This window comes from Schistocerca serialis, chromosome 4 (genome assembly GCF_023864345.2).
Source record: "Schistocerca serialis cubense isolate TAMUIC-IGC-003099 chromosome 4, iqSchSeri2.2, whole genome shotgun sequence".
Classification (NCBI taxonomy): domain Eukaryota; kingdom Metazoa; phylum Arthropoda; class Insecta; order Orthoptera; family Acrididae; genus Schistocerca; species Schistocerca serialis.
The window spans coordinates 90068093-90095211 of record NC_064641.1 but is presented as its reverse complement, the minus strand read 5'-3'; the positions used below and the strand labels follow the sequence as shown (position 1 = coordinate 90095211).

At 43.0% G+C, this 27119-nt stretch overlaps 1 protein-coding gene across 1 annotated transcript in view; it reads right to left on the bottom strand.

The window, feature by feature from the left end:
- Positions 1 to 27119, bottom strand: part of LOC126474095 (uncharacterized) — a 181087-nt gene that overhangs the window by 117081 nt on the left and 36887 nt on the right. Inside the window, exon 3 of the mRNA XM_050101515.1 lies at positions 13284 to 13322. Coding sequence (XP_049957472.1) covers positions 13284 to 13322 — 39 coding nt within the window. The remainder of the gene's footprint in view (positions 1 to 13283; positions 13323 to 27119) is intronic.

The following is a 27119-nucleotide window of genomic DNA, read 5'->3' as shown; positions in this document are numbered from 1 at the left end:
TATGTCAATAATTACTGTAATGAGATGACATGATGCCAATAATTACTGTAATGAGATGAGTTATGAATGATGTTTGTTATTCTCTATAAATGCTATACCAATGATTACTGTTATAAAATGACTTATGCATAAATGCAATGCCAATTATTACTATAATGAGATGACTTATGTATAAATGCTATGCCAATAATTACTGTAATTAGATGACTTATGAATAATGTTCTGTAATAGTCCATACACAGTACAGAAATGTTTAGTAACTAACCAATGAGTGCCAATAATTATTCAGATTGGTTGATACACTAGTGTAATTCTATGATGACTAGCATAAGACTTAATGTACACTTCACCTTCTGACCTTATTACCAGCAATTACTGCAATATCCGCATGTCCTGTCCATCCTCATGATGATATAGCACTATATTTGGTTTTTGCACTAATTCTACGTTGGTAAAAGAGTATGGATTCTACAAGAATGTGGTGTTGACACATCAAGCTGTCCACCACCTTCAACGATGTAGATGTTATTATGGTCCTACTGTTTGGTGTACCTAATGTACTACCAAAATGATAACATACAATATTAATGCAACATTTCAGTGTCTTGGTTACACTGATAAATACTTCAGGAAGAGAACTTCATATTGTCTTACTTGGTGTTGTGCTTCTGTAGAAAGATATGGAGTTTCAGTGCAGCCACGTGCAACCCCCTGTCCTACAACCATGATGCTATTCTTTCCATCCCTTTCCTAGTTTTTGTAAAATGGTAAAGACTTATTCAGTGTGTGTGCACTTTATTTCACTTCTCAATATGTTTAAATTCTTGTAAAATGGTAAAGACTTATTCAGTGCGTATGCACCTTATGTCATTTGATAATATTTTGTACTCAGTGCGTGTGCACTCTATTTCATTTCGTAATATGTTCTGTACTTATACTATTTAACAGTGATGTTACATATATATATATATATATATATATATATATATATATATATATATATATATATATATATAATACACTCTCTGACTCACCATCGCTGACAAATTTCCCCCTCCCTCCCCCCCCAGTGGAGGGTTATGCAAGAGGTCCATGATCAAGGAATTTGTTGCTAGCGCACTCAAGCAGATGTAATTTCGATGGATTGCTCACGCGCTGCCTGCGGTATGTAAGCTATAAGAGAATCTCAGACCAAAGAGCATTGTTGACTGCAGTAGGAACTGTGTGTTAGTTGTAGTAGTAGTAGCTGCAAGTAGTAGCTAGCTAGCAGTGGTGTGTATGGAGTTGGCTGGGCCGATCGTGGGGAGCGATGGCGGAGCCTGAGCGTTGTAGGATAAGGTAAAAGCAGCCTCGTGCATATGTAGTATTATTATATCAAGTCCCATGTAACTGTTTTTAAAAAAAATCTCTTAATAATAATCTTTGTCATAAAAAGTAACTTTCGACAATCAGTCATTTCAATTTAAAGAATTTGCTAATTTCTCCAATCCTTGGTCATCCCGATTATTGAAAAGAAAAATCAGTTGTTTCTTTTTATACTTGACAAATCTATCGGCCAGTATTGCACTCGGCTGTGCCAGAAAAATTTCTTATAGGAGCAGATATATATGCGTCATCCGGCGACCTTATTGAGGTAATAATTTTCAATTTATTCAGAATGATCTTTCAAGGCCATGATGCAGCACAGCTGACGTCCAAAAGTTACCAGTTTAAATTCACAGTCAGTTACTGAAAGGTTATAAGTGAGCCACAATTTTTTATTGAGAGATTAGTCACATTTTATTATTGATAGGTTACGCAATTTATTTATTGGAAGGTTACGCTAAATGTCAATGGTATAGTTATATTTTTTACTGTTGGGAGGTTTCGGAACTCTTCTGTTGGGAGGTTACAGTAAATGTGAATATTATTCATATTATTTTACTGTGGAGAGATTACAAGGCTTATGTCCTCTGTTGCAGGCCAGACTGTACAGATTAGTTGACGTGGTTGCAGTTGATCGTCTTCCTCCTGTGTTGAGTGGAGCTACTTGGTTTCGCGAGCGTTGCCTGTCCGCTAGTGGCAGCAGCGGTGGGTATCGATATGCAGTAACTGTGGCCCTATCTTTGGCGCGACGTCATGCTTTTTCCGGGTCATGTCAGTGTGCAGTACGGTTGGGGGCTCAGCAGCAAGGTCCATGAAGTGCGGGAACACGCCGGGACCGCTGGCGGCACGCATGGACTGCCGGATCGAAAGCCTGTGGTCACCAGGGTGCACGACCTCGTCGTAAACCAGATCCTGCAAGTTTTAAGTTGAGTGCATTTGGATTCAAGTACAGAAACCTCCACCATTGTGATATCTCGCGATTCGCCAGTGACTCGGGTTAATGTTGCTGTTCGTAGTGTCGCCGAGGCGAAGAGCAGCGAGTGGAGTGCTAGGGGAAAGCGGATCTGATTAGCTTTCCTCGACTTCTTATTACTATTTATTGCGTTCAGTTTGTTACTATTTGTTAAGTTCAACCAGCAGTATTTTTCCTGCCTCATGGATGCTAACACCCCAGTTACCTGTCCTGGTGTTAGTGTATGTAACGACAGTGTACTTTTCCTCGCCTTGCCGCTGCTATCTGGTGAAGTGTGTAGTTTTGACAGACTTCTTGACTGTGAGTTGGTTGGTGATTTTTCTACTCTGGTAGTAGTAATTCCTTTCTCGTTCCGGGAGCTCTCAACACAGTATTCTGCGGGTGGAGTCCAAACTGCCGGTTCTGGCTTTGGCGTATTTTTCCATCTTTGTATTTGGTTTATTGGACGTCAGGTAGCCTCAGAAAGGTTATTATTAGTTACTCGTTAGACTGCCACTAATCTGAGTTACCATCTTGTGAAGTGAATGCAACTCTTGGCTGCCTATCTCATCACTCACGAAAGTTTGTTTTGCCAGACCTATTCAGAGGTCGATTCCAGTTGCCCCATCTGTGACTGGCCCTTGTGTTTTATTATTGTATTTGCTGTGTTATTGTAAATTTTTAAAATTTGTTAGTTCAATTGCCATTCTTGGCGTTACAGCAGGTTTAAATGATTGTGCTACCAAGTTTACCATCATTTTGTCTCACCTGTTTGGTGGTCAGTTGCTTGTCCTTTTAAATTATCCATTGCTGTTGAATCTCCTGTTTTACTGTATTTTTTTTAATTTTTTGCGTTACTGCCATTCTTGGCGTTACAGCAGGTTTAAATGACTGTGCTACCTAGTTTACCATCATTTTCTCTCACCCATTTGGTGATCAGTTGCCTGTCTTTTTAAATTAACCTTGCTATTGCATTGCTGTTTTACAGGATGTTTGTTAATTTTTTTTATAATTGCCGTTCTTGGTGTTAAAGACCTTCAGCCATGACTGCAGTTACTTGCCTTAAAATTCTGATTGGGATCACATTGGCTTGTTTTTAAAACATTATTTTCTGTGACTGAATTTTATACTCATTTGGTAAACTGTAATGTACTAAAAGCACTATCAATTACAGTTGTTTATTCCTGCATTAATAATGTGTATTTATTGCTGAGTCTGGAATCACTGGTTTAAAATAAATGTGTGTAATTGCAAAAGGTGTAGTGTAACGACGTAAGTTTTGTATAAATGATTTTCTTTTGACATATGACCATTTGCAGACTTCGTCACCTACGTCAGTTACAACACACTTCAAAATTATTTAAATTCTTTTTAAATTGTCTCTAAATGGTTCTTGAACGAAATTGTAATGAAAACATCATCATTTGAGTCGTATGTGTAGAATTACGTCACTCAGGCCAATTGGTTAGCGCAAACTTTTTCCAATTTAGATGTCGTTTGTTTCTCCTCAGAAATTATATTAATGCAAGTGACCTGTTTAATAGATATTAGAACCACATTGAATAGACTTTCAAGACTCAAACTCGCGATGAACGTTGTCAAAAATTAATAATCTGGTGAGATAAATTACGTAACATAATTCTTCATAAATAAATTCTCGGAACACGTATTTAAACTTTTGTAGTATACACTGGTTTATTATCTTCCCACATATAGACGTGAACCTGAGCCTTGACAAGATAGGACTGAACATTTACAACATGATTAAACTTTCTATGACATCATTGTTGTAGAAACATTACAAATTCCTAATTTTCAGTTTTTAGAAGCACGAAGCAACAACTCGGTTTCAGGATCTTCTGTTGCTCTTTGGCTGTCGACCCGCGACGTATAGTGGCCAGCAATTTTCTCTCTGGTCCCGGCAGCGAAGATGCTGTCTCCGTTCGTTGCGCCGCCCTCTCCGTACATGAAACATAAAAAATAAATACCAAAACTTTAGACAATTCACAACCATTACAAATATTACAAAAATACATAAGCAAAAAACTAAATTAAACTTATATTCACCTGCAAACTGGGCTGACACTGGTGGATGAGTGACGCTTCAATATGGAGCCCAACTACATACCCCACCCACAAGATCAGTTTGCCAGGTTTTAACCGAAAATTAAACTTCTTCTACATACAATATTTAACTGTTAATATTATACATGTTTCTCACATTTTACGTAATCTAAAGTCCTTGCTCTTAGATAGATTCAATCCTTTTATGACGATATTGTTGTGACTATTTGTCATTTACTTTTAATTGTGCTGTTATGGTAATTCATAACCGAAAATATGGAGATTACTCCTTTTCATTTAATAGTTGCTAGTAAATAATAATTTAGTACGTTCTTTAACGTAGCTACACTAGGGCAGAGCGTTCAAATTGTGATAGGTTAGTTTCAGTTTTATTCATTTACTAGAGTTATTCTTTCCAAAATGTATATTACTTGTAAGTTTCTCACAATAACTAGTAGTACGATTTACTTTACTTCGTTTCTTTCCCTAATGCTTTATTTATGCCTGAGGTCAAGAAAAATCAAGCAAAACTTTCTTTAGAATCTCGGCACGGCTTTCTTTACCTTCGGACACTTTGTTGGGTAGTAGCAATTTATTTAGGAGAAACCAGCGAGCAAGCCCCATTAGGTGTGTTCTATATTAACACTATTACAAAACTCTATTAAAGGCACTCTGCTATGTTCTCGTGAGCCATACAGCTCTGGACGCCCATGGTCCCTAAAATTATTAACCTTCCCCTTTGGTTCCAACTATCCGAGTAAATATAAAATATACAAAATTCCTTCTGACCTAATAACAAAATTTCTTCCATATAAATCCCCTTTTTGTTATCTTTCTCTTTTTGAAGTACCGGTAGATTATTGTAGAACACTTGTTTAAACTTTCTGTTATTTCTTTAAAAATAACACGTAACTATCACGCAAAACTTCACATGAATAAACTATGAACGCTCGTCCATATGTATCATATATTAAATATTAACTTATTTAGGAATGAAGGGTTTCATTTGATGAAGGTTTCATAAGAAGTAACGCTTTGGGATGTACGATCTTATGAACAACTTATGGACCTTCGAAGATAAAGAAGAATTTTCTACATTCGTTATTGATCTTAGATGTTTTAGGATGAGATAGTACTAATACAAGATCTCCTTTTCTCGTTCGGATGGACAATTCGTAGAATAACATTTTTCTTTCCTTTACATAATAAGGTAACCTACTAATTAGGACTCGTATTAGATGACTTTCAATAATCGGTTCTTCAGTTAATTTAGCACGGTTTAAAGGCCATTCGAAATAATTCCTATAACCTCCCCACCGTTTAGAATATGGAGGAGGGTCTAAAAACTCTAAAGTTAAGTGTTGTTGTTTTCCTCTTGACCAATAGTTTTGTTTAAACTGCTGAACAAAATCATCCCAGTCCCTAAATTCAGTTCTACGCAGTACTGCCCATTCCGCAGCTTCTGCTGCTAAATGTCCTATTACAAATTGAATCCGTTTTTCATTACTCCATTTTGGAGATAATGAAGTTTCAAAAGCTTTTATAAAGATTATAGGGTGAAGTTCGCCTCCTGGTTTGAATACAGAAAATCGACTTGCTACATTTGAATTTTTCGTTATATCATCCCAACATTTTGCGAGAGACATAGTTGAATTATGTTTAGATTGCAGAGACGGAGTTGCGTCGGATTTACTTGCCGTGATTTCTTTATTTGTGTTGTTGTCGTCTGAGCTAGCAAACACGATGCGACTGTCGTTTCTGATTATGTTATTGCTTCTACTACTTGAAATGCTTTCATTGTTATCTAATTCCGATAACCGTTTAGTAATTTCCTGTATTCGTATTTCTGTATTGGATACGCGGTTAGCTAATATCGATTCTTCACTGTGTTCACGATGTGAACGCTCTGTACCTTCGTCAATGTTATTATCTTTGGAAGTCTCAAGGTTACTTCATATTTCGGCAATTAAAAATTTCATGTTTTCTGTTTCAGTATGATCTTTTTCTACTCGATGAGTTAATGTCTCTAATTCTACATTATCTACTGAAGAAATCTCTACAGGTTTGGTAGAAATCTCTTAATAGATTCTAATAATTCTCTACGAACAGTTTCTGTTTGCATAGAAAATTCATCTCGTAACTTATCGTTATTTTTCTCTATTTCATTTACAACTACGACATTGACATTATCTAGTCTCTTGGTTAAGTCAGTAATATCATTTTGCATGCGAGCTTTTTCCTCACGCGATTCTTCTTCTAACCTTTTACAATTATCATCAATCTTATTACTAAGTCCTACTAGTTTTTCCTGCATTTCAACTTTAGAGGCCTCTATTTTATCACTTAATTCTCGACTGGTTTCATTAAGATGTTCCTGTAACCTGTCTGTAGATTTTGTTAGCTTCTCTTTTAATCTAGCAGTAGATTCTTCGTTAGACTGTTTTAATTCCTGTTTTAATCTAGCAGTAGATTCTTCGTTAGATTGTTTTAATTCCTCTTTTAATCTAGCAGTAGATTCTTCGTTGGATTGTTTTAATTCCAGTTTTAGTTCCTCTTAAAATCTAGCAGTAGATTCTTCGTTAGATTGTTTTAATTTAGCGATCGCCCTAAAAAGGGATCTCATGCTCCTATCGGACATAGATTGCTCTTCGTCTGACATTTCACTTCCCGACATTATTGTAAGATATTAACTAGTTACACACGCAGACTTGTAATCAACAATCCTATTAAAAGCACACTCCCTATGTACAACACTCCACTTCCAACTTAAAACAGACTCACCGGACATTAATATAGCAGTTTGTATTTATCGGTGATCAGTGTGCTGCTATGGGCTGCAGAAGTAACAGCCGTCGATGCAGCCGCTGAGATGCTGCGACCCCGCTTCCGCAACCGGCAGGACGCTGAGTCGAACACCGGAGACGTCACTGGCTGCAACCACGCCCGGCACCACCGTAGACAGGCGAAGCCCTCAGCAACACCTCTAATACCAGCCGAAGGAACGCCCCCCAGCTGACGTACTGGGCCTGTTAGTTTAGGGAGAAAAAGGGTTGTCGGGGTTTGCAGCGTTCAGCTGCTGCCCAACAGATGCGCCTTCTCGTAGAATAACTGCGGGACCGTACTGCTTGGCGGTGCTCCGTCAGCTGCCCACACCCGCGAAGTCGCCGCTGACTGGTGAAGGCTCCACGAAAACTCGCGTTGACTTCCGAAGGACTCTTCATGTTTTGTTTCGTACCTGTGTGTCTTAGTTGCCCACAAGTCTTGTTTATAAGGTCGCCACGGTGTAGTGTAACGACGTAAGTTTTGTATAAATGATTTTCTTTTGACATATTACCATGTGCAGACTTCGTCAGCTACATCAGTTACAACACACTACAAAATTATTTAAATTATTTTTAAATTGTCTCTAAATGGTTCTTGAACGAAACTGTAATTAAAACATCGTCATTTGAGTCGTATGCGTAGAATTACGTCACTCAGGCCAATTGGTTTTCGCAAACTTTTTTCAATTTAGATGTCGTTTGTTTCTTCTCAGAAATTATATTAAAGCAAGTTACCTGATTTAATAAATATTAGAACCACATCGAATAAACTTTCAAGACTCAAACTCGCGATGAACGTTGTGAAAATTAATGATCTTGTCAAATATATTAATAATTCATTCACATAATTCTTCATAAATAAATTCTCGGAATACGTATTTAAACTTTAGTAGCATCCACTAGTTTATTATCTTCCTACATATAGACGTGAACCTGAGCCTTGACAAGACAGAACTGAACATTTACAACATGATTAAACTTTCTATGACGTCATTGTTGTAGAAACATTACAAATTGCTAATTTTCAAATTTTTAGAAGCACGACGCAACAACTCAGTTTCAGGATCTTCTGTTGCTCTTTGGCTGTCGACCCGCGACGTATAGTGGCCAGCAATTTTCTCTCTGGTCCCCGCAGCGAAGATTCTGTCTCCGTTCGTTGCGCCGCCCTCTCCGTACATGAAACATAAAAAAAACCTTAGGAAATTCACAACCATAACAAATATTACGAAAATACATAAACAAAAAACTAATTTAAACTTATATTCACCTGCAAACTGGGCTGACACTGGTGGATGAGTGACGCTTCAATATCGCGTCCCACTACAAAGGGAACCAACAGTAACTGATTACGGCCCCATCCACAATCGTAATTGAATACTGCCTTCCTTAATAACCAGGTGCCAGTGTGAACTATGAAAAATGACACAAGAAGATAGTGTTTAAGAAAAGTGAAAAACACTTCACAGTTGTTGATATATGTCAGAGGTATTGCAGAAATATCTTGATTCTCAAGTAACGGTATTAGTATCACATCTGTTGTGCAGGAATTACTACACTCACGACAAGAAGAAATTTAGTGACAACCCACCTGAACTATCACCATCACCTGAGTGAGAAACTGAAGAAGACAGTGCAGATGTTTATATTCCTGGCTGTGACGATGTTGCTGCGTTGAGTGTTAGCATTTCCGCAGCAGCCTCTACTGCATCCCACCTCAAACGTCCACGAAAAGTAAGAACGACAGGAAGGAAACGGTATGTAAAAAGAAAAGTGGAAGAAATTGCAACAAGTTTTACACAAGCAACATCTTCAAAACTTTGTGAAGTGTATAATGTAGATGCACTTGGTGCAGAACCTGAAGATAGTGATATGTGCACGAAATGTGATGTGTGGTTTCAAAACCTAAATACTGCTATCTCAGCAGCCACCTATACTGACAAGGCACGGTTACTGACACTGATACCAGGTAGCTACTCTGAGCAGCAGATGCAGAAATACATACCAACTTTCTCACATTATTTGATTTCAGAAGCTCGTAAAATAAAGAATGAGAGAGGTATTTGGACATGCTCAGATTCTTAATGTGGGCATCCGCTGCAATATGATACGCTTATTGTTTCTGTGGAATATTACCTGCGTGATGACAAGGATTTCAACAGGCAAAGTCCTACTCAGGCTGATGTTATCCCTGTTGGTGCAAATGGATAACAATGTTTTATCTCAGGCTGAATTCAAACCCAAGAGTACGGTACACCAGTTTCAAGAACGAATCCAGTAAGAAACATAAACTTTACTAGAATTTTTCTGCAGCTGCAATCTGCTTAGAACTGATACGTCAATATACAGTATCACTATGCTGTTGCGTCGTTTGTCTATGCCTCACCAAACTACACTCCTGGAAATTGAAATAAGAACACCGTGAATTCATTGTCCCAGGAAGGGGAAACTTTATTGACACATTCCTGGGGTCAGATACATCACATGATCACACTGACAGAACCACAGGCACATAGACACAGGCAACAGAGCATGCACAATGTCGGCACTAGTACAGTGTATATCCACCTTTCGCAGCAATGCAGGCTGCTATTCTCCCATGGAGACGATCGTAGAGATGCTGGATGTAGTCCTGTGGAACGGCTTGCCATGCCATTTCCACCTGGCGCCTCAGTTGGACCAGCGTTCGTGCTGGACGTGCAGACCGCGTGAGACGACGCTTCATCCAGTCCCAAACATGCTCAATGGGGGACAGATCCGGAGATCTTGCTGGCCAGGGTAGTTGACTTACACCTTCTAGAGCACGTTGGGTGGCACGAGATCCATGCGGACGTGCATTGTCCTGTTGGAACAGCAAGTTCCCTAGGAATGGTAGAACGATGGGTTCGATGACGGTTTGGATGTACCGTGCACTATTCAGTGTCCCCTCGACGATCACCAGTGGTGTACGGCCAGTGTAGGAGATCGCTCCCCACACCATGATGCCGGGTGTTGGCCCTGTGTGCCTCGGTCGTATGCAGTCCTGATTGTGGCGCTCACCTGCACGGCGCCAAACACGCATACGACCATCATTGGCACCAAGGCAGAAGCGACTCTCATCGCTGAAGACGACACGTCTCCATTCGTCCCTCCATTCACGCCTGTCGCGACACCACTGGAGGCGGGCTGCACGATGTTGGGCGTGAGCGGAAGACGGCCTAACGGTGTGCGGGACCGTAGCCCAGCTTCATGGAGACGGTTGCGAATGGTCCTCGCCGATACCCCAGGAGCGACAGTGTCCCTAATTTGCTGGGAAGTGGCGGTGCGGTCCCCTACGGCACTGCGTAGGATCCTACGGTCTTGGCGTGCATCCGTGCGTCGCTGCGGTCCGGTCTCAGGTCGACGGGCACGTACACCTTCCGCCGACCACTGGCGACAACATCGATGTACTGTGGAGACCTCACGCCCCACGTGTTGAGCAATTCGGCGGTACGTCCACCCGGCCTCCCGCATGCCCACTATACGCCCTCGCTCAAAGTCCGTCAACTGCACATACGGTTCACGTCCACGCTGTCGCGGCATGCCACCAGTGTTAAAGACTGCGATGGAGCTCCGTATGCCACGGCAAACTGGCTGACACTGACGGCGGCGGTGCACAAATGCTGCGCAGCTAGCGCCATTCGACGGCCAACACCGCGGTTCCTGGTGTGTCCGCTGTGCCGTGCGTGTGATCATTGCTTGTACAGCCCTCTCGCAGTGTCCGGAGCAAGTATGGTGGGTCTGACACACCGGTGTCAATGTGTTCTTTTTTCCATTTCCAGGAGTGTATTTCAACGCTGTTAACTCTGGAAAAGTTGCAAAAATGTTTTCGTTGTAAAAACTGCCTAATCGTACCACGCTTGGGGTACGAAACAGAATAAACGTGAAAACACTGCTCGCTCTTAAGCAACGCCACGAAAGTGGGGTGCAATAAATGTCAAAATGGCATGAGGCCCAACACATGATGACATATTTAAATGACAAATATTTCAGTGTAACTGCATTGAATAGGTGGAAGTATAGTCGTCAGAATTCTATACATAAAACAAGATGACACAACCGGATTCTTATTCAGGTATCGCGTCAGAATTTTCTTTGCTTATGAGAAGATTGTGGCATACCTCGTGTAAGAAGAAGAAACGTTCACTGTAGGGAATTCGAAAGCGGCAGGACAGTAGCGAATCGGCACTGCCGTTTATTGTTCTCTAGTTTTGCTGCTAGCGTAAATCAACATCCCACGACTGGCAAGTGAATATGGGCGCTGTGGGTTCAAGAGTATCACTTTCAGCGCCATGCAGGACCTCAGCGTCCCCACATGAATAACGTCAGAGAAAACAGACTTACTGTTCGCTCGGTCATGTAAGACTGTAGAGCCACATTACGTACTTTTAGAATGGAAATTTGCTTGTTTACATCAAGAAAAGTATCCACTCGGGCAGTGTGAGGACTTCTGCCGTGATATGAACTGTCAGTATGACTACGATTTCAGTGGTTGCTCTTGATGCCGTAGCAGAGAGAGGTGTTGGTATAGGGTGCTATTGGGACTAGATATTTCCAACATAGGCCTACGTCAGTGCAATACGTGTTCGATAGGTGACCTGTGCAGTAGGTTCTCAGTACCTCTCATCTAGTCATGGGTTGCCAAGACACAGGCAGAGCACCATTGGCCAGCCACTAGAAACGCTTAAATCTGGTACAGAGCTAAAGCAGCATGGAATAATGTACCTTCCTCTGTCATTCAAGCTCATTTTGACTCGATTTCCAGTGAGGATGAAGCCGTTTATGCTGCCACAGGTGCCATCTCCTTGTACTGAATTTTACATCCTGTATCCTCCAAATGGGGAGGAATGCAATGGCAAACCACCTCCCCTAGGATCTTGCCCAGTCGGCAGTGTGGGTCTCCCGCATCGTCCCCTACGCTCCTCTGAGTATGGGACGTCATCATCATCAACCTCCTACTACAAGGATAAGGGCGCAGCAAATGTAAAGTGTTTCTTGAAAGCATCACAATCCTTTGTTGGTTCCATTACTTTAGACCTGTCTACCACTTCCTTCTCTGCAACAACAACTGTGAACAAAACACATTGTCGTAAGTTAGTGATCATACTCGATCGCTATATACGCACTGTAAACACAATTTCACTACTTGGTATCCTTCCATGGATTACAGTTCTAATGGTCAGCAGTATAAATGTATCGATCTGCGTGGCATGAACCACCACAACTGTTTGAATGACTAAAATATTACTTACCTCAGTCCTGAACGATTAGGATAACCTGCATGAAACGTCAAGAATTATTCTGGCAATCAACTTTTGTCTAATATTCTTCCAAGTTTCTGGGTAAATTTCAAGTTCGAATCCGGTGTAAGTACCCGGATATAAATTGCCGTCTCTGTTCAAAGTCAGAGCAAGTTTTGACCATAAAGCCGCGCGGAGTGGCCACGTGGTTTGAGGCGCAGTGTCATGAACTGCGCGGCCCCTCCCGCAAGAGTCTCGAGTCCTCCCTCGTGCATGGGTGTGTGTGTGTCTGTTGTTCTTAGTATAAGTTAGTTTAAATTAGTTTAAAGAGAATGTAAGTCCAGGTCCCGATGACCTCAGCAGTTTGGTCCCTTAGGAATTTACAGATATTTGAACATTTTGACCGTAAATTAGGTGAGTGGAAAAATATGTTTTCAAAGTAAGTCAAGGATATTCAGACAGATTTTAAAGAACAGCTTTATTTGTGATTAATGAAAATGTAAAGCACATCATCACCACTTTTAGCAACTTCTTGACAGGTAGATGAAGTTGGCATGACGTGACGATACATCAATTAAGTTAAACTACTGGTACGCTTCACCACTGGTGCCCGTGAGCGAGGGCGGCACCATGCGCACCCAGGAGACCGTGTGCTGCGTGCAGGGCGGGCCCTGCGACGGCGACGAGGGGAGCGGCGTGGGCGGCGGCCACAGGGGCGGCGTGGGCGGTGACCAAGGGGGCGGCGTGGGCGGCGACCAAGGGGGCGGCGTGGGCAGCCGCGGCGGCGTGGGCGGCGGCCGCGGCGTGCGCTGCGGCGCCGTTGAGGTGGGCGTCGCGGGCCTGCGTCTGGGCGACGGCGGTCAGGTGGGCGGCCCTGGTGGCGGCCACCTCGTGGGTGTCCTGCACGTAGCCGCCGGGTCCGACGGCGATGTGCGCCGGGCCGTAGGCGGCCAGGCCCGGGTGGACGCCGTGGGCGGCGACGACGGCGTGGGGTGCGGCCACTACTGCGTGGGCGGCAGGGACTACACCGTGCGCAGCGCCCAGGTAGCCTGGTCTAGCCACGGCCACAGCGACGACGGTGACGAGGAGTACCTGCAAACAGTGGGTACTTGCTGCATGCTATCAGGTCAATAGCTGGACACTATGCACTACTGTCCACATCTGTGGGCGCTTGGCAATTAAAAATACTATCCAATCACTTAACCTTACTGAGCTGTTATGGACATGAGCAGTTGCATGAAAGAGGTAGTTAATTTCAAAACTTTGTGGTCAGTTGTTTCATAGCAGAGTGGAGACACTCACCTGACTATTAGGATATTTAGAGACGAACAGTTTTCGTTCATTGGCAGAACCCTGTGTGCTCTAGTAACATAACTCGAATTTAAATTTTTTGAAGGTGTATATATTACTGAACCAGACAGACAGTGCACCACAGATAGAAGATAAAATACGTTACTACAAGGATAACAACGCAGTAGACGTAAAGCGTGTCAGGTTTTCATGAAAGCATCACAATCCTTCGTTGGTTGCGTTACTTTAGACCTGTCTGCTACTTTCTTCTTTGCAACAACGACTGTGATCAAAACACATTGTCGTAAGTTAGTGATCACACTTGTTCCCCAGAGTAAACTTTTGCGAGGCATTCTTTATGAACATTAGTTCTGAAAAGGCAAATGTGTTGTAACCTCGAACGTTGCATAGTGGTTGTATGTGCGGATTACTTTTCAGTTACATTCAGTGGCAGCGTTCTATGGGATGTGTCGAAATGTTGCCGATAGAGATCGATGTTAATCATATTCATTTGGACCCTAATTCGTATGGAATTCTACGAGGGATATCCGGAAAGTAAGTTCCGATCGGTCAAGAAATGGAAACCACTGTGAAAATCTTACAAAGCTTTGCACATAGGTGTTCGACAGTGTCTCTAGTATGCCTGTCGCTTACATCACTTCGCTCTTTTCAGTTCTGAGCCTAGTATGAAGTCCTGTTGAGATATTTCGCCTGATGTTAAGCAGCGCACATTACTGAACTGTCATACAGTTCCTACTTCGTGACAATTCTCGGTCGCAATCTGCAGGGGCAATGAAAATGCTCCTGCAGCGTTTCCGATGGGAAGTGTTTGATCACCAGCACTACAGCCCGTAATTGGCTCTTCTGTGTTTCATCTCGGCTCACATTAACTGCTGGGTATGAAGACAACATTTTCCCACAGACAACGAGCTATAGATTGGCGGGAAGCACAGGCGGCTGCCTTCTATGACAAGGGTATTGAAAAGTTGGTACAACGCTACGACGAATGTCTATGTCGGAGTGGTGACTATGTGGAGCAGTGGCTAGAAGCTGCAGCTAACTGTTGCAGATTATGTATTTCTGATTTTCAGAGTGGTTTTCATTTCGCTAGCAGTCGGAACATTCTCTCCGGATATCCCTCGTATAAATAGCATCGATACTGAAAAATTTTAAAATTTTTAGAACTCACTGGGTATATTGACAGTGGGATAAACTGAGTTATAGAAAGTAACAGTCGTTCTATTGATTCACACCAATGTCAGGCTTTGTATTCCGCTAATTTACTGAATCTGGAAGTCTACGTTCGCTAGGCGTACATATTTCTTGGAACCAATTGAGCCGCAGACTGTTTCGTTATGACACAAAAGGGAAATAGCAGTGGGAATTTGGCACCCGGTGAAAACTTTAGGAATATGCACAGTGAAATCGCACAACACCTGACCGCTACTCACCAGCAGGACCTTCATGGCGGAGCTGTTGTTGGAGCTGCTATGAACTGTACCGTGACACCGGCGGCCACGTCCTTATATACCGCGCGCTGGGCTCGTGAAAGTACCAGGCAGACTCGGTTCCTGGCCTTCCCTGCCCAGGTGGACTGTCCCCTGGCCGTGTCGTTTGGTTCGGCCTTCCCTCATCTCGCCTTTTGCAGATCCCTTTGTTAGCACAAGTACCCGAAATATGCATACTTGTTCACTTGTATGCTTCCGACTTTATGAGAATCACTTTAGTTTCAGTTAAGGCAATGATATCAATTGAGCAATAATGACCTTACGCGCACTAAATGAGTGAATATAATATAAAAATCAACATATGCGCTAAGTATTTGTTGATTTAGAGAAAGATTTCGTCAACGTAGTGCGAAAAGTGATGTAGGAAGTCTAATCAGACAGATTCGCAAACAATTGGTCTGATAAAAACAAGAAGAGTTTTGTGCTGAAACGAACGAAAGACGAGTCTGCAGGTTATTGTGAGAGTTACACACTGATGTAGTACCAAACTAAGAGAGGGCGGGCGGAAAAACATACTTGGATCTGAGATAGGCTGGTGCGGGAGACAACACGTGTTAGTTTCGCGTAAATGACAAAAGAGTTTTAAGATTTGGTGTGAAATTAAAATTGGAAAAATTTGGAAATTTGTGGTAAGGTCTTATGGGACTAAACTGCTGAGGTCGGTCCCTAAGCTAACACACTATTTAATCTAATTTAAACTAACTTATGCTACGGACTACACACACACACACACCCATGCCCGAGGGAGGAATCGATCCTCCGACGGGGGGAGCCGCGCGGACCGTAACAAGACGCCCCAGACCTCGCGGCTAACAAGCGCGGCCCACCTGTTATTAGTCAATAACCATTACATACTGTGGTTTTCTTCAAAGGATACTGAACTTCGGAGAGGATCAGTCGGCCAGTTTTATAGGCGATTTTTTAATGGACTTTTGGGTGACATATGCCTTCATCTGCCGCTGCCTGGGAATCCCTTGGAAACAATCTTGGATGGTTCAAATGGCTCTGACCACTATGGGACTTGACACCTGAGGTCATCAGTCACTTGATCTTAGAACTACTTAAACCTAACTAACCTGAGTACAGCACACACATACATGCCCGAGGCAGGATTCGAACATGCGACCGTAGCGGTCGCGCTGTTCCAGACTGAAGAGCCTACAACCGCTCGGCCACTGCGGCCGGCCAATATCTGACAGCGTTCATAGACAATATGTGTTTCCTGGCCGAACGTGAAGATCGCCAGGAAGAACTATCCAGTCAAGTGCAAATACCACAGAATTCGTCTCAACAGTAAACTATGTTGATACAAAAGTCTTGTAAACCGCAACAAACGTCAACAGTGACTGCTGAAGGTCAAAGCATAGTAGAAGAAGAAGTGAGCAACTCTGCTGTTACATTACAGAAATGAAGCAATGCACAAAAGAGATTCGTACATACAACTAATACTTTCCGTCAATAAACACTTCCAGGCACGAAAGTTAGAAACAGGTTATTGAAACAGTGCAATGTTTTCAGCAGGTGTACAGTGAGGTGTAGCAGTGCATGAAACATGAACCGTATGGAAATCACAGAAAAGAAGGAACATTTGAAACGTAGCGCTACGAAAGAATGACAAAAACTGAATGAATAAAGAAAAGACGGTATGGAGACGCAGTGGAACTAACAGAGATAGATTACAGAGATGTATCATTAGGACATACTCAAAGACACATAGGAATAGTGGTATTGTCAGTGGATGGGGCAGTCGAAGCAAAACGTTTACAAGGCTAGATAGTCATTATAATAAGCAGAACAGATTAACGGTGTCGCTGTGTAAGCATACCCTGAGTGCTCACACTTAACGAAAACGGTGTAATTTTTCTTCAGCCGGTAGACGAGTAGCGAGATTCCTGCATGACAAACACCAACCTGGACATTGCTGTTTCACTGAACGACGATTTAGGTTTCGAGAATGAGGCGCGAGATCACGTTGGAGGAGACTAGTCTGTAAAATTACGTTATAGGGTACGGACGACATTTATGTCAGAGATTCAAATTGTGTCTCGAGGATTTCGCCCTTATCAACTTTTGGTTGAAATTGTATACAGGGTGAGTCACCTAACATTACCACTGGATATATTTCGTAAACCACATCAAATACTGACGAATCGATTCCACAGACCGAACGTGAGGAGAGGGGCTAGTGTAATTGGTTAATACAAACCATAAAAAAATGCACGGAAGTATTTTTTTTTAACACAAACCTGCGTTTTCTTAAATGGAACCCCGTTAGTCCTGTTTGCACATCTGAACATATAAACAAATACGTAATCAGTGCCGTTTTTTGCATTGTAAAATGTTAATTACATCCGGAGATATTGTAATCTAAAGTTGACGCTAGAGTACCACTCCTCCGCTGTTCGATCGTGTGTATCGGAGAGCACCGAATTACGTAGGGATCCAAAGGGATCCTGATCTTACACCTCTGGACTTCTTTCTGTGGGGTACGTTAAAGGAGAATGCGTACCGTGATGTGCCTGCAACCCCAGAGGATATGAAAGAACGTATTGTGGCAGCCTGCGGCGACATTACACCAAATGTACTACGGCGTGTACGACATTCATTACGCCAGAGATTGCAATTGTCTGCAGCAAATGATGGCCACCACACTGAACATCTATTGGCCTGACATGTCGGGACACACTCTACTCCACTCCGTAATTGAAAACGGAAACCACGTGTGTACGTGTACCTCACCCCTCATTGTAATGTACATGTGCGTCAGTGAAAAAGACCAATAAAAAGGTGTTAGCATGTGGACGTAATGTGCTGTTCCAGTCTCTTCTGTACCTAAGGTCCATCACCGTTCCCTTTGGATGCCTACGTAATTCCGTGCTCTCCGATACACACGATCGAACAGCGGAGGAGTGGTACTCAAGCGTCAACTATAGGTTACAATATCTCCGGATGTAATTAACATTTTACAATGCAACAAACGGCACTGATTGTGTATATGCTTATATGTTCAGATGTGCTAACAAAACTTACGGTGTTCCATTTAAAAAAACGTAGGTTTGTGTTAAAAAACATACTTCCGTGCATTTTTTTATGGTTTGTATTAACGAATTACACTAGCCCCTCTCCTTACGTTCGGTCTGTGGAATCGATTCGTCAGTATTTGATGTGGTTTACGAAATATATCCAGCGGTAATGTTAGGTGACTCACCCTGTATACCCGGTAATGTCAAGTGTAACAAAACTTGAAGTAATATGGTTTTTTACGATAAGATTAAGTTTTATTGGATTCAAGTGAGATTATCACCTAGGTTGTCGCCTATATTGACCAAAGTGTTTGTCGAACAAGCTTAGGACATTTATTATGCCATTTTGCGAGCGCGAGTGATTCATTCAGCATACCGAGTTCAAGCTAATTATTTTGAGAATCTCTAGTAACATACCCAGCTAGTTAGCAAAACTGTTATATCAAAATTGAATGTGCGTGGCTTGCAACTGTTTTTCAAACAAAAACGAAGTATAGTGAAATTAAATTTTGGAACACGTTTCATTTCAAGTTTTCCTCTCTCTGAAATGAATTCATTGTATTGTAGTATTGGCTGGGAGACTTCATCCGGTGTAGCATGGGCGCCTACTCAAAGTCTTTCCATGTAAATTCTCTCACAAAAAAATTTGATAGCAAGAAATCTAAGCATGGTCGTATTTCGAGATAAAATTTTCTGGGTGTGGTACCGCGTCATAATATAAAAACTATTGCTGCTGGAGAAAAACCAACATTTCGGCCGCGGCTGCAACGGCCTTCTTCTGGGTCTAATGGTGCCTTCTAGCTGTGCAGTCTCCCTTATATTTTGTTGTTACTGTTCACTGCGCATGCCATTACGTCATAATTTTAAAAAGGTAGTTTCATTGGTCAGTTAAGGAAGAAGAAGAGGGAACTTTATTTTAATATGTTATTGCGATGGAGGGAGAACGTGACCTCTGTTGTCAATTGGCTCTTGTGTTATGTTCCGGGATTGGTAGTCACCGTCGAATGAGAAGTTGGCTGCTGTTTACCAAGGGCTGGGCGTCGGCCGCGCGGCGGCAGTTACTCGCCGGTGGTGCTCGTGCCTCGTGTTGACAGTGCGGTCTGTTGGGCTCTGATTGGTGGCAGCCAAGATGGGGCAAGCCTGAGTCCATCCTCCCTGTTCATGTTGTTAGGATGTTTAAGTATTTCGATGGTCTCTCTGATTTTGCGTTTCGTCATAATTGGCTGCTTGACCAACACACAGGCTTCGATGAATTTTATTTCTTTTCCGCAGTCCTGCTGATGTTCTGCCACTGCGGATTTGTTGTGTTGCCCTAGACGAATATAGTGCTCGTGTTCCCGAATGCGCGTTTCTATTGGCCTACCAGTCTCGCCGATGTACGCCTCTCGACGTTCGCGTCGCACCATGCAAACGCCTGCTTTGTGCAATGCATCCACCTGGTCGTTAGCGGAGTCTAGCACGTCCACGATCCTACGACCACTATAGAGCACAGGCTGCACCACAACGCGGCGAAGGTGTTTGCCTATTCGGTCAGTAACATTTTTCACATACGGTAAGCACACTGCTGGTTGCAGCTGTCTATTTCTTGCGTATCTCGCATACTTGTGTTCGTGGACAAGGCTGTGTGGATCAACGTATGGCTGTAGCCATTAGCCAGAAAAGTTCTGCGTAGCCTTTTAAGCTCCGGTAAGATGTTTTGAGCATCACTTAGGCGCTGCGCACGGATTGCCAAAGAACGGATGACAGAGTTCTTCTGCGGTGGGTGGTGGCAGGAATGGGCGTGCAGATACCTGTCTGTATGTGTAGGCTTGCGATATACTCTGTGCCCCAGTGTGCCCTTCGTTCTCCTATATACTTCGACGTCTAGAAATGGAATTGCACCATATTTTTCTACTTCGAGCGCGAACTGTATCTTCCCGTGCATATTGTTCAAATATTCGGGAAACTTGTGTAGCTCCGTTTCACCACGAGGCCACATAGCGAACGTGTCGTCCACATACCTGAACCAGTAACGCGGGTGTAAAGGAGCTGAAGCGAGGGCCGTTGCTTCAAAGGCTTCCATGAATATGTCGGCTCCCTGTGGAGATAGGGGGGACCCCATTGCTACGCCGTCTGTCTGCTCATAGTATTTTCCTTGCCATTAAGTCAGGGACAACCCAAGGTCGACTAAGTCTGGCGGGATATGCTCCTGAAGGATGCGGATGGTTTCATCTACTGCCAAGTTCGTAAATAGTGATTTCACGTGAAAGCTGACCATCCGTAGGTAAAATTGTTTCTCCCTTTAGGCGTTCTATAAAGTGCGTCGAGTTCTTCACATAAGATTTCGTCTTGCCAACTAGACGTCTTAATTTGCAGGCTAGATACTTTGCCAAATTGTAAGTAGGCGAATTGATCCCATTCACTATTGGCCTCAAAGGATAACTTTCCTTATGTATTTATAACGCTGAAAGAGGAACGTTTGACATGTCAGATCTATTCGGCGTATAATTCAAACAATAATACTTCAAGTGCAGGCTGAGCCACAAAATACTCTGCTGTCTGCTAGCGGCGCAAGGCATCACTGGTAGTCAGCACAGGAGCCTGGAAAAGTATATCGTGCGACTGACTTTCAAATAAATACCTCACCGCCTGCAGTGCTCCCCACATCTCTTCAGCATCTTAGTGATGCGCTTCCCATCCCTCTCAGAGTACGCTCTCTAACCCCCTTGAAGCGCTCTAGCGAGAGTGAAAGCCACAGTGCAGATGTTTCTGCATGTTCTATGGTTAACAGGCTGAAAAATTATTTAAAACACGCAGGACGGTGGCTGATCACACTCTCCACCGCCTTATTTACTCTTGTTCGTACATGCATCTGGCGTCCAGGTCACAAGTGCCAAAGGCTGATAACTGAGCTTGCAGGTATTCCACACTACACCCAAGGTGGTAGCCAGCCAGTAAACGAGTTCCCCAGAGATTACTTACAATTGAATTGCAAGTACAAGCAAATTTACAAGGCACTAAAGAAAGTAAGGACATTATCACATGGCCGAATCTGCTATCATCTGGGACCTCCTAATATATAAGAAGCCTTGATAGCTGTATCCGATCAGCAGTCTGCGGTAGTGGAAAATGTCAGTATGACTTCTTGTAAAGTGCTTAACGTCGCTCTGTTTCTTGGGAAGACGAGTCCAGCTGTTGAACGGTTTGGTTTGTGGTTATTACTGGAAGACGTGGACAGTCTTGTTACCTATATTGGTAATATCAGGCACACCCAAAGCGAAGCGCTGCTTAGCAAAAGGAATTTAAATTTCATTACGCTCATTACAGTACTGTTTTGCGACAGTATCATGGTGGTTAAAATTTGTGAGCTAATAGTCTATCACTAACGATTATAGAAGACACGCTCTATAATGTTAAAGAAGGAAATATGTGGCGTATGTAGCAGCTGTGTATGTGGTAAATTCTCCAAGTTTATTTCTTTGAGACACAGCATCACACAAAACTACCATTTCTACCACACAGGAATGATAACATGTCTGCAGGAGGAATACCAGGAGAGGTAGGCAAGGAAGCACTGGAAAACATTTCAAGGAAATGAAAAAGTACTGTTGTTATACCATAGAAAGCAGAACTTGCTAATATCAAAATGGTTGTTCTGATTGATCAACTGTCTGGAATGTTGCAGCACTTTCTTAAAGTCCTTGACATAACACAGAATGTTACAGGAGTTTTGAGAAAATGAAGGCGTGTGATTTCAAACCGCCGCATATGTGTGCAAGAACACTACCATGAAAACAGGAATGTGATTGCGCACAACGATAAGACTGTTAGAATACACTGTTTTACGTGGAAAAACTCGAACTGTTGAATGAAGGTAGATAGCAAAATGTTTGTCGAAACACAGCCCCACGAGTAACCATTTTATCAGTTTAATGAATTATGCACATATGTGACTATAAGAAACTTCTACCTCTTTCTTGGATAAACAACATGAGATCACCAGCCTGGAGGTTACAATATACAATTGTAGAACGGATGGTCTGTTTTAGCCTGTGGAAGACTGCCTAGGTGTATTAAACACCAACAAACAGTATTTACAAATTGCTCCGCTGTGCTCTGTGCCAATCCGCTCTAGATGGTTCAAACAACTGGACAATTTAAATAATGATTAATGTGTTGTGTTTAACAGTGTTGCTTACTGGGGAAATAGAAGGAATCAAAAGTTGACAGTTGTACAATTAAATCTCCCAAACAACCATGACTGAGAAAAGGTTATAAACTACATTATTGTGTTTTAATTACTTACCTGTAAACTACAGGGAAACTGTTAACTCAGACCCTCACAAAAGTGACTTAAGTATTATATATAACTCTTGTATTAGAACTGGAGAAACATATTTTTCTCTATCCAAGACACGTTCTTCACAATATTGTCACATATAGATAGGATTGGTTAATAGTAATATTTATCAGCCATTAAGAAAAAAAAGTATTGAACTCACTTAACTCATTTTCTTTTAATGAAATTATTTGTGTAAGCGCTGCTAATGTACTACATGTATGCAGAAGAAAACTGGAAATGGAGAAGACTGCATTCAAACAACGAAAACTGGAGTATGTGATAAAAAGACTGCCATGAAGGAAGGCTTTAAACTGGTAATGGAAGTAGGTCAAGCAATATAGACGCACAAACAAGCGTTACAAAAGACTTTAACCGCAGTACATGGAAAACTCAGGCTATAAATGGGTAATACAAGATACCATAATTTACTGTAAATACCGATGGAAAGTGTCATACATTGGAGTACTTACAGAAGATTAAGGATCACAGGACATTGTTTACTCCAGTACTACATTATAGGAATATCTCTGATGCCCACATTGACGATGGAACGTTAAACACTAATCTTCCTACCTTCCTATATTAGAGCATACGTGAAAAATCAGTACATAAACCTCCGTTCTTGTATGTATCTACTTGAAAAGGACTGTGTAGGTATAAAAAGGTAATGGTCTGGAAATGGGTGCACCCATAGTAGTAGAAAAACTGTCTGCATAATTTAAAATCGATGCAATAACAACATTTCATGACTATCTGTTTGTACAAATTCCAGAAGAATATCGAGAAGTAGAAATGGCAAGGTACGCCAAAGAGGATGTGCAATGCATTAACAATCGTGTAATGCTAGAAATAATTGGTAAAATTAAAATCCTTGAATGCTCGCAAATAAAAGAAGGGCGAGAAAGAATGGAGCTAATTGTTAAGGTCATAGTAGCGGTAGTTTATGGGAAAAAATAGATACACTCCTGGAAATGGAAAAAAGAACACATAGACACCGGTGTGTCAGAGCCACCATACTTGCTCCGGACACTGCGAGAGGGCAGTACAAGCTATGATCACACGCACGGCTCAGCGGACACACCAGGAACCGCGGTGTTGGCCGTCGAATGGCGCTAGCTGCGCAGCATTTGTGCACCGCCGCCGTCAGTGTCAGCCAGTTTGCCGTGGCATACGGAGCTCCATCGCAGTCTTTAACACTGGTAGCATGCCGCGACAGCGTGGACGTGAACCGTATGTGCAGTTGACGGACTTTGAGCGAGGGCGTATAGTGGGCATGCGGGAGGCCGGGTGGACGTACCGCCGAATTGCTCAACACGTGGGGCGTGAGGTCTCCACAGTACATCGATGTTGTCGCCAGTGGTCGGCGGAAGGTGCACGTGCCCGTCGACCTGGGACCGGACTGCAGCGACGCACGGATGCACGACAAGACCGTAGGATCCTACGCAGTGCCGTAGGGGACCGTACCGCCACTTCCCAGGAAATTAGGGACACTGTTGCTCCTGGGGTATCGGCGAGGACCATTCGCAACCGTCTCCATGAAGCTGGGCTACGGTCCCGCACACCGTTAGGCCGTCTTCCGCTCACGCCCCAACATCGTGCAGCCCGCCTCCAGTGGTGTCGCGACAGGCGTGAATGGAGGGACGAATGGAGACGTGTCGTCTTCAGCGATGAGAGTCGCTTCTGCCTTGGTGCCAATGATGGTCGTATGCGTGTTTGGCGCCGTGCAGGTGAGCGCCACAATCAGGACTGCATACGACCGAGGCACACAGGGCCAACACCCGGCATCATGGTGTGGGGAACGATCTCCTACACTGGCCGTACACCACTGGTGATAGTCGAGGGGACACTGAATAGTGCACGGTACATCCGAACCGTCATGGAACCCATCGTTCTACCATTCCTAGACCGGCAAGGGAACTTGCTGTTCCAAAAGGACAATGCACGTCCACATGTATCCCGTGCCACCCAACGTGCTCTAGAAGGTGTAAGTCAACTACCCTGGCCAGCAAGATCTCCGGATCTGTCCCCCATTGAGCATGTTTGGGACTGGATGAAGCGTCGTCTCACGCGGTCTGCACGTCCAGCACGAACGCTGGTCCAACTGAGGCGCCAGGTGGAAATGGCATGGCAAGCCGTTCCACAGGACTACATCCAGCATCTCTACGATCGTCTCCATGGGAGAATAGCAGCCTGCATTGCTGCGAAAGGTGTATATACACTGTACTAGTGCCGACATTGTGCATGCTCTGTTGCCTGTGTCTATGTGCCTGTGGTTCTGTCAGTGTGATCATGTGATGTATCTGACCCCAGGAATGTGTCAATAAAGTTTCCCCTTCCTGGGAAAATGAATTCACGGTGTTCTTATTTCAATTTCCAGGAGTGTATATATTGCTATTCAAGAACATAATTTTGTGGTTCTACCAAAATACAAGTTGAAAATGAAACTGGTCGTTATTATAAGTACATGAAACAAACATAAAGGAACATTTGTTTTCTGTGTGTAAATGTGTATGCATAAACCAACAAACAATTTTTATAAGAAACCTTGTTTCATATTTTCTTCCCCCATAATAAATAAAAAATAATACTTCATCGTCGAAAATGTTTGTGGGTTTTTGAAATGATGAACTAATATGGCCTCAGATCATAGAAGTTAAGTGCGGTTGGGCATGGTTAACACTGGGGTGGGTGATCGTCCTCGTCTGCCAAGCGCTATTGGCAAGAGGGCTGCACTCAGCCCTTTTGAGGTTAACTGAGGAGTTACTTGATTGATCGCAAGCCACGATCCCACTTTTCAAACCCACCACGCAGAAAATTCAACATAAGCAACCTGAACAACAAAAATGTTCGCTCACACTTCCAAGACATACTGTCTGAACAACTTAACAAAGCTCCAGCAACCACAGATGACGTCGAACAAGAATGGACCACATTAAAGAACACCATCAAAGAAACTGCTGAGAATGTTGTTGGTTGTAGTGCACGGAAAAGAAGTGACTGGTTTGATGACAACCACGGAGAAATCCAAGCCATCATCAATGCAAAGCGGGATGCTTACCTATCCCTTGCTCAAGATCCATCCTGCGCAGAAAAGAAAGCACACTTTCAAGAACTCAAGCAGAAATGTCAAAGTGAAATACGAGTAATCAAGAACAAATGGTGGCAACAGAAAGCCACAGAACTCCAAAATCTTTCTGATGCAAGGAACCTACGTGGCTTTTACGCTGGTATTAAAGAGCTGTATGGACCTATCCGCTCCTCATCAGGAGCACTGAAAGCTGCTGACAACTCCACCATTCTTACTGAAAGTCAGGACATCTTAAATCGTTGGAAAGTGCACTTCAGCTCACTGTTAAACAGCCCTTCTACTACCGCTGGAGATTTTCTCAAAAATGTCCCACAGCACCCTCCAAAACCCTGGCTGGCTGATCCTCCAACTTTTCAAGAATTTTGCAAGGCACTCAAGAGTGTGAAACCTGGGAAGGCTCCTGGACCTGACAGCATCCCGATGGAGCTTATTGAGGGTGGCGGCTTGCCTCTAAAAACTAGACTCTTCTCACTTATTATATTAATGTGGGAAACCCGCAAGGTACCAGCTGACTTGAAGAACTCCACAATTGTCACCATCTTCAAAAAGGGCGACAGAAGCGTCTGTGGTAACTACCGGGGAATATCTCTACTCTCTGTCACTGGAAAAATTTTTGCAAGAATTCTTTTAAATCGCCTCCAGACACTTTCAGAGACTATACTACCTGAGTCTCAATACGGGTTTCGACCTTCAAGAGGGACAATTGACATGATCTTCTGTGCACGACAACTACAGGAGAAGTGCAGAGAACAGCAAAAGCCTTTACTACTTGTTTTCTACGATCTAGAAAAGGCCTTTGATACAGTTCCCAGAGAAGCCATGTGGATGGTCTTAAAACGCTTCGTCTGCCCTGAACATTTTGTTGACCTGATTGAAGCTCTCCACGTTGATATGACTGGACAGGTCCTCTGCCAGAATGAAATGACTGGTGAATTCCCAATAACAAGTGGGCTTAAACAAGGATGCGTTCTTGCACCTACATTATTTGCATTGTATCTGGCAGTTATGCTTTACGAGACAACCGTAAACAATGCAGGAATAGAACTAAAGTACAGGTCTGATGGAGGATTATTCAACCAGTCCAGACTCCATTCAAAAAGGTTCACCAGTACCACTCGTGTGACAGAGCTGCAGTAAGCTGATGACAATGCCTCTCCAGCTCATTCACCTGCAGAGTTGCAGCTGTCAGTTGATTCCTTCAGCAGGGTGTACGAACGATTTGGTCTCTCCATCAATATTTCAAAGACAAAGGTGATGGCGCAGCCAACTCCTGGCTCCTCCGTTCCTGACTTCAGCATATCCATCTATGATACACTCCTGGAACAAGTGGACCATTTCCTCTACCTGGGAAGCATACTGTCATCCAACTGCTCATCTGGAAAAGATGTGGAGAATAGATTACGTGCTGCACATGTAGCATTTGGTCGTCTT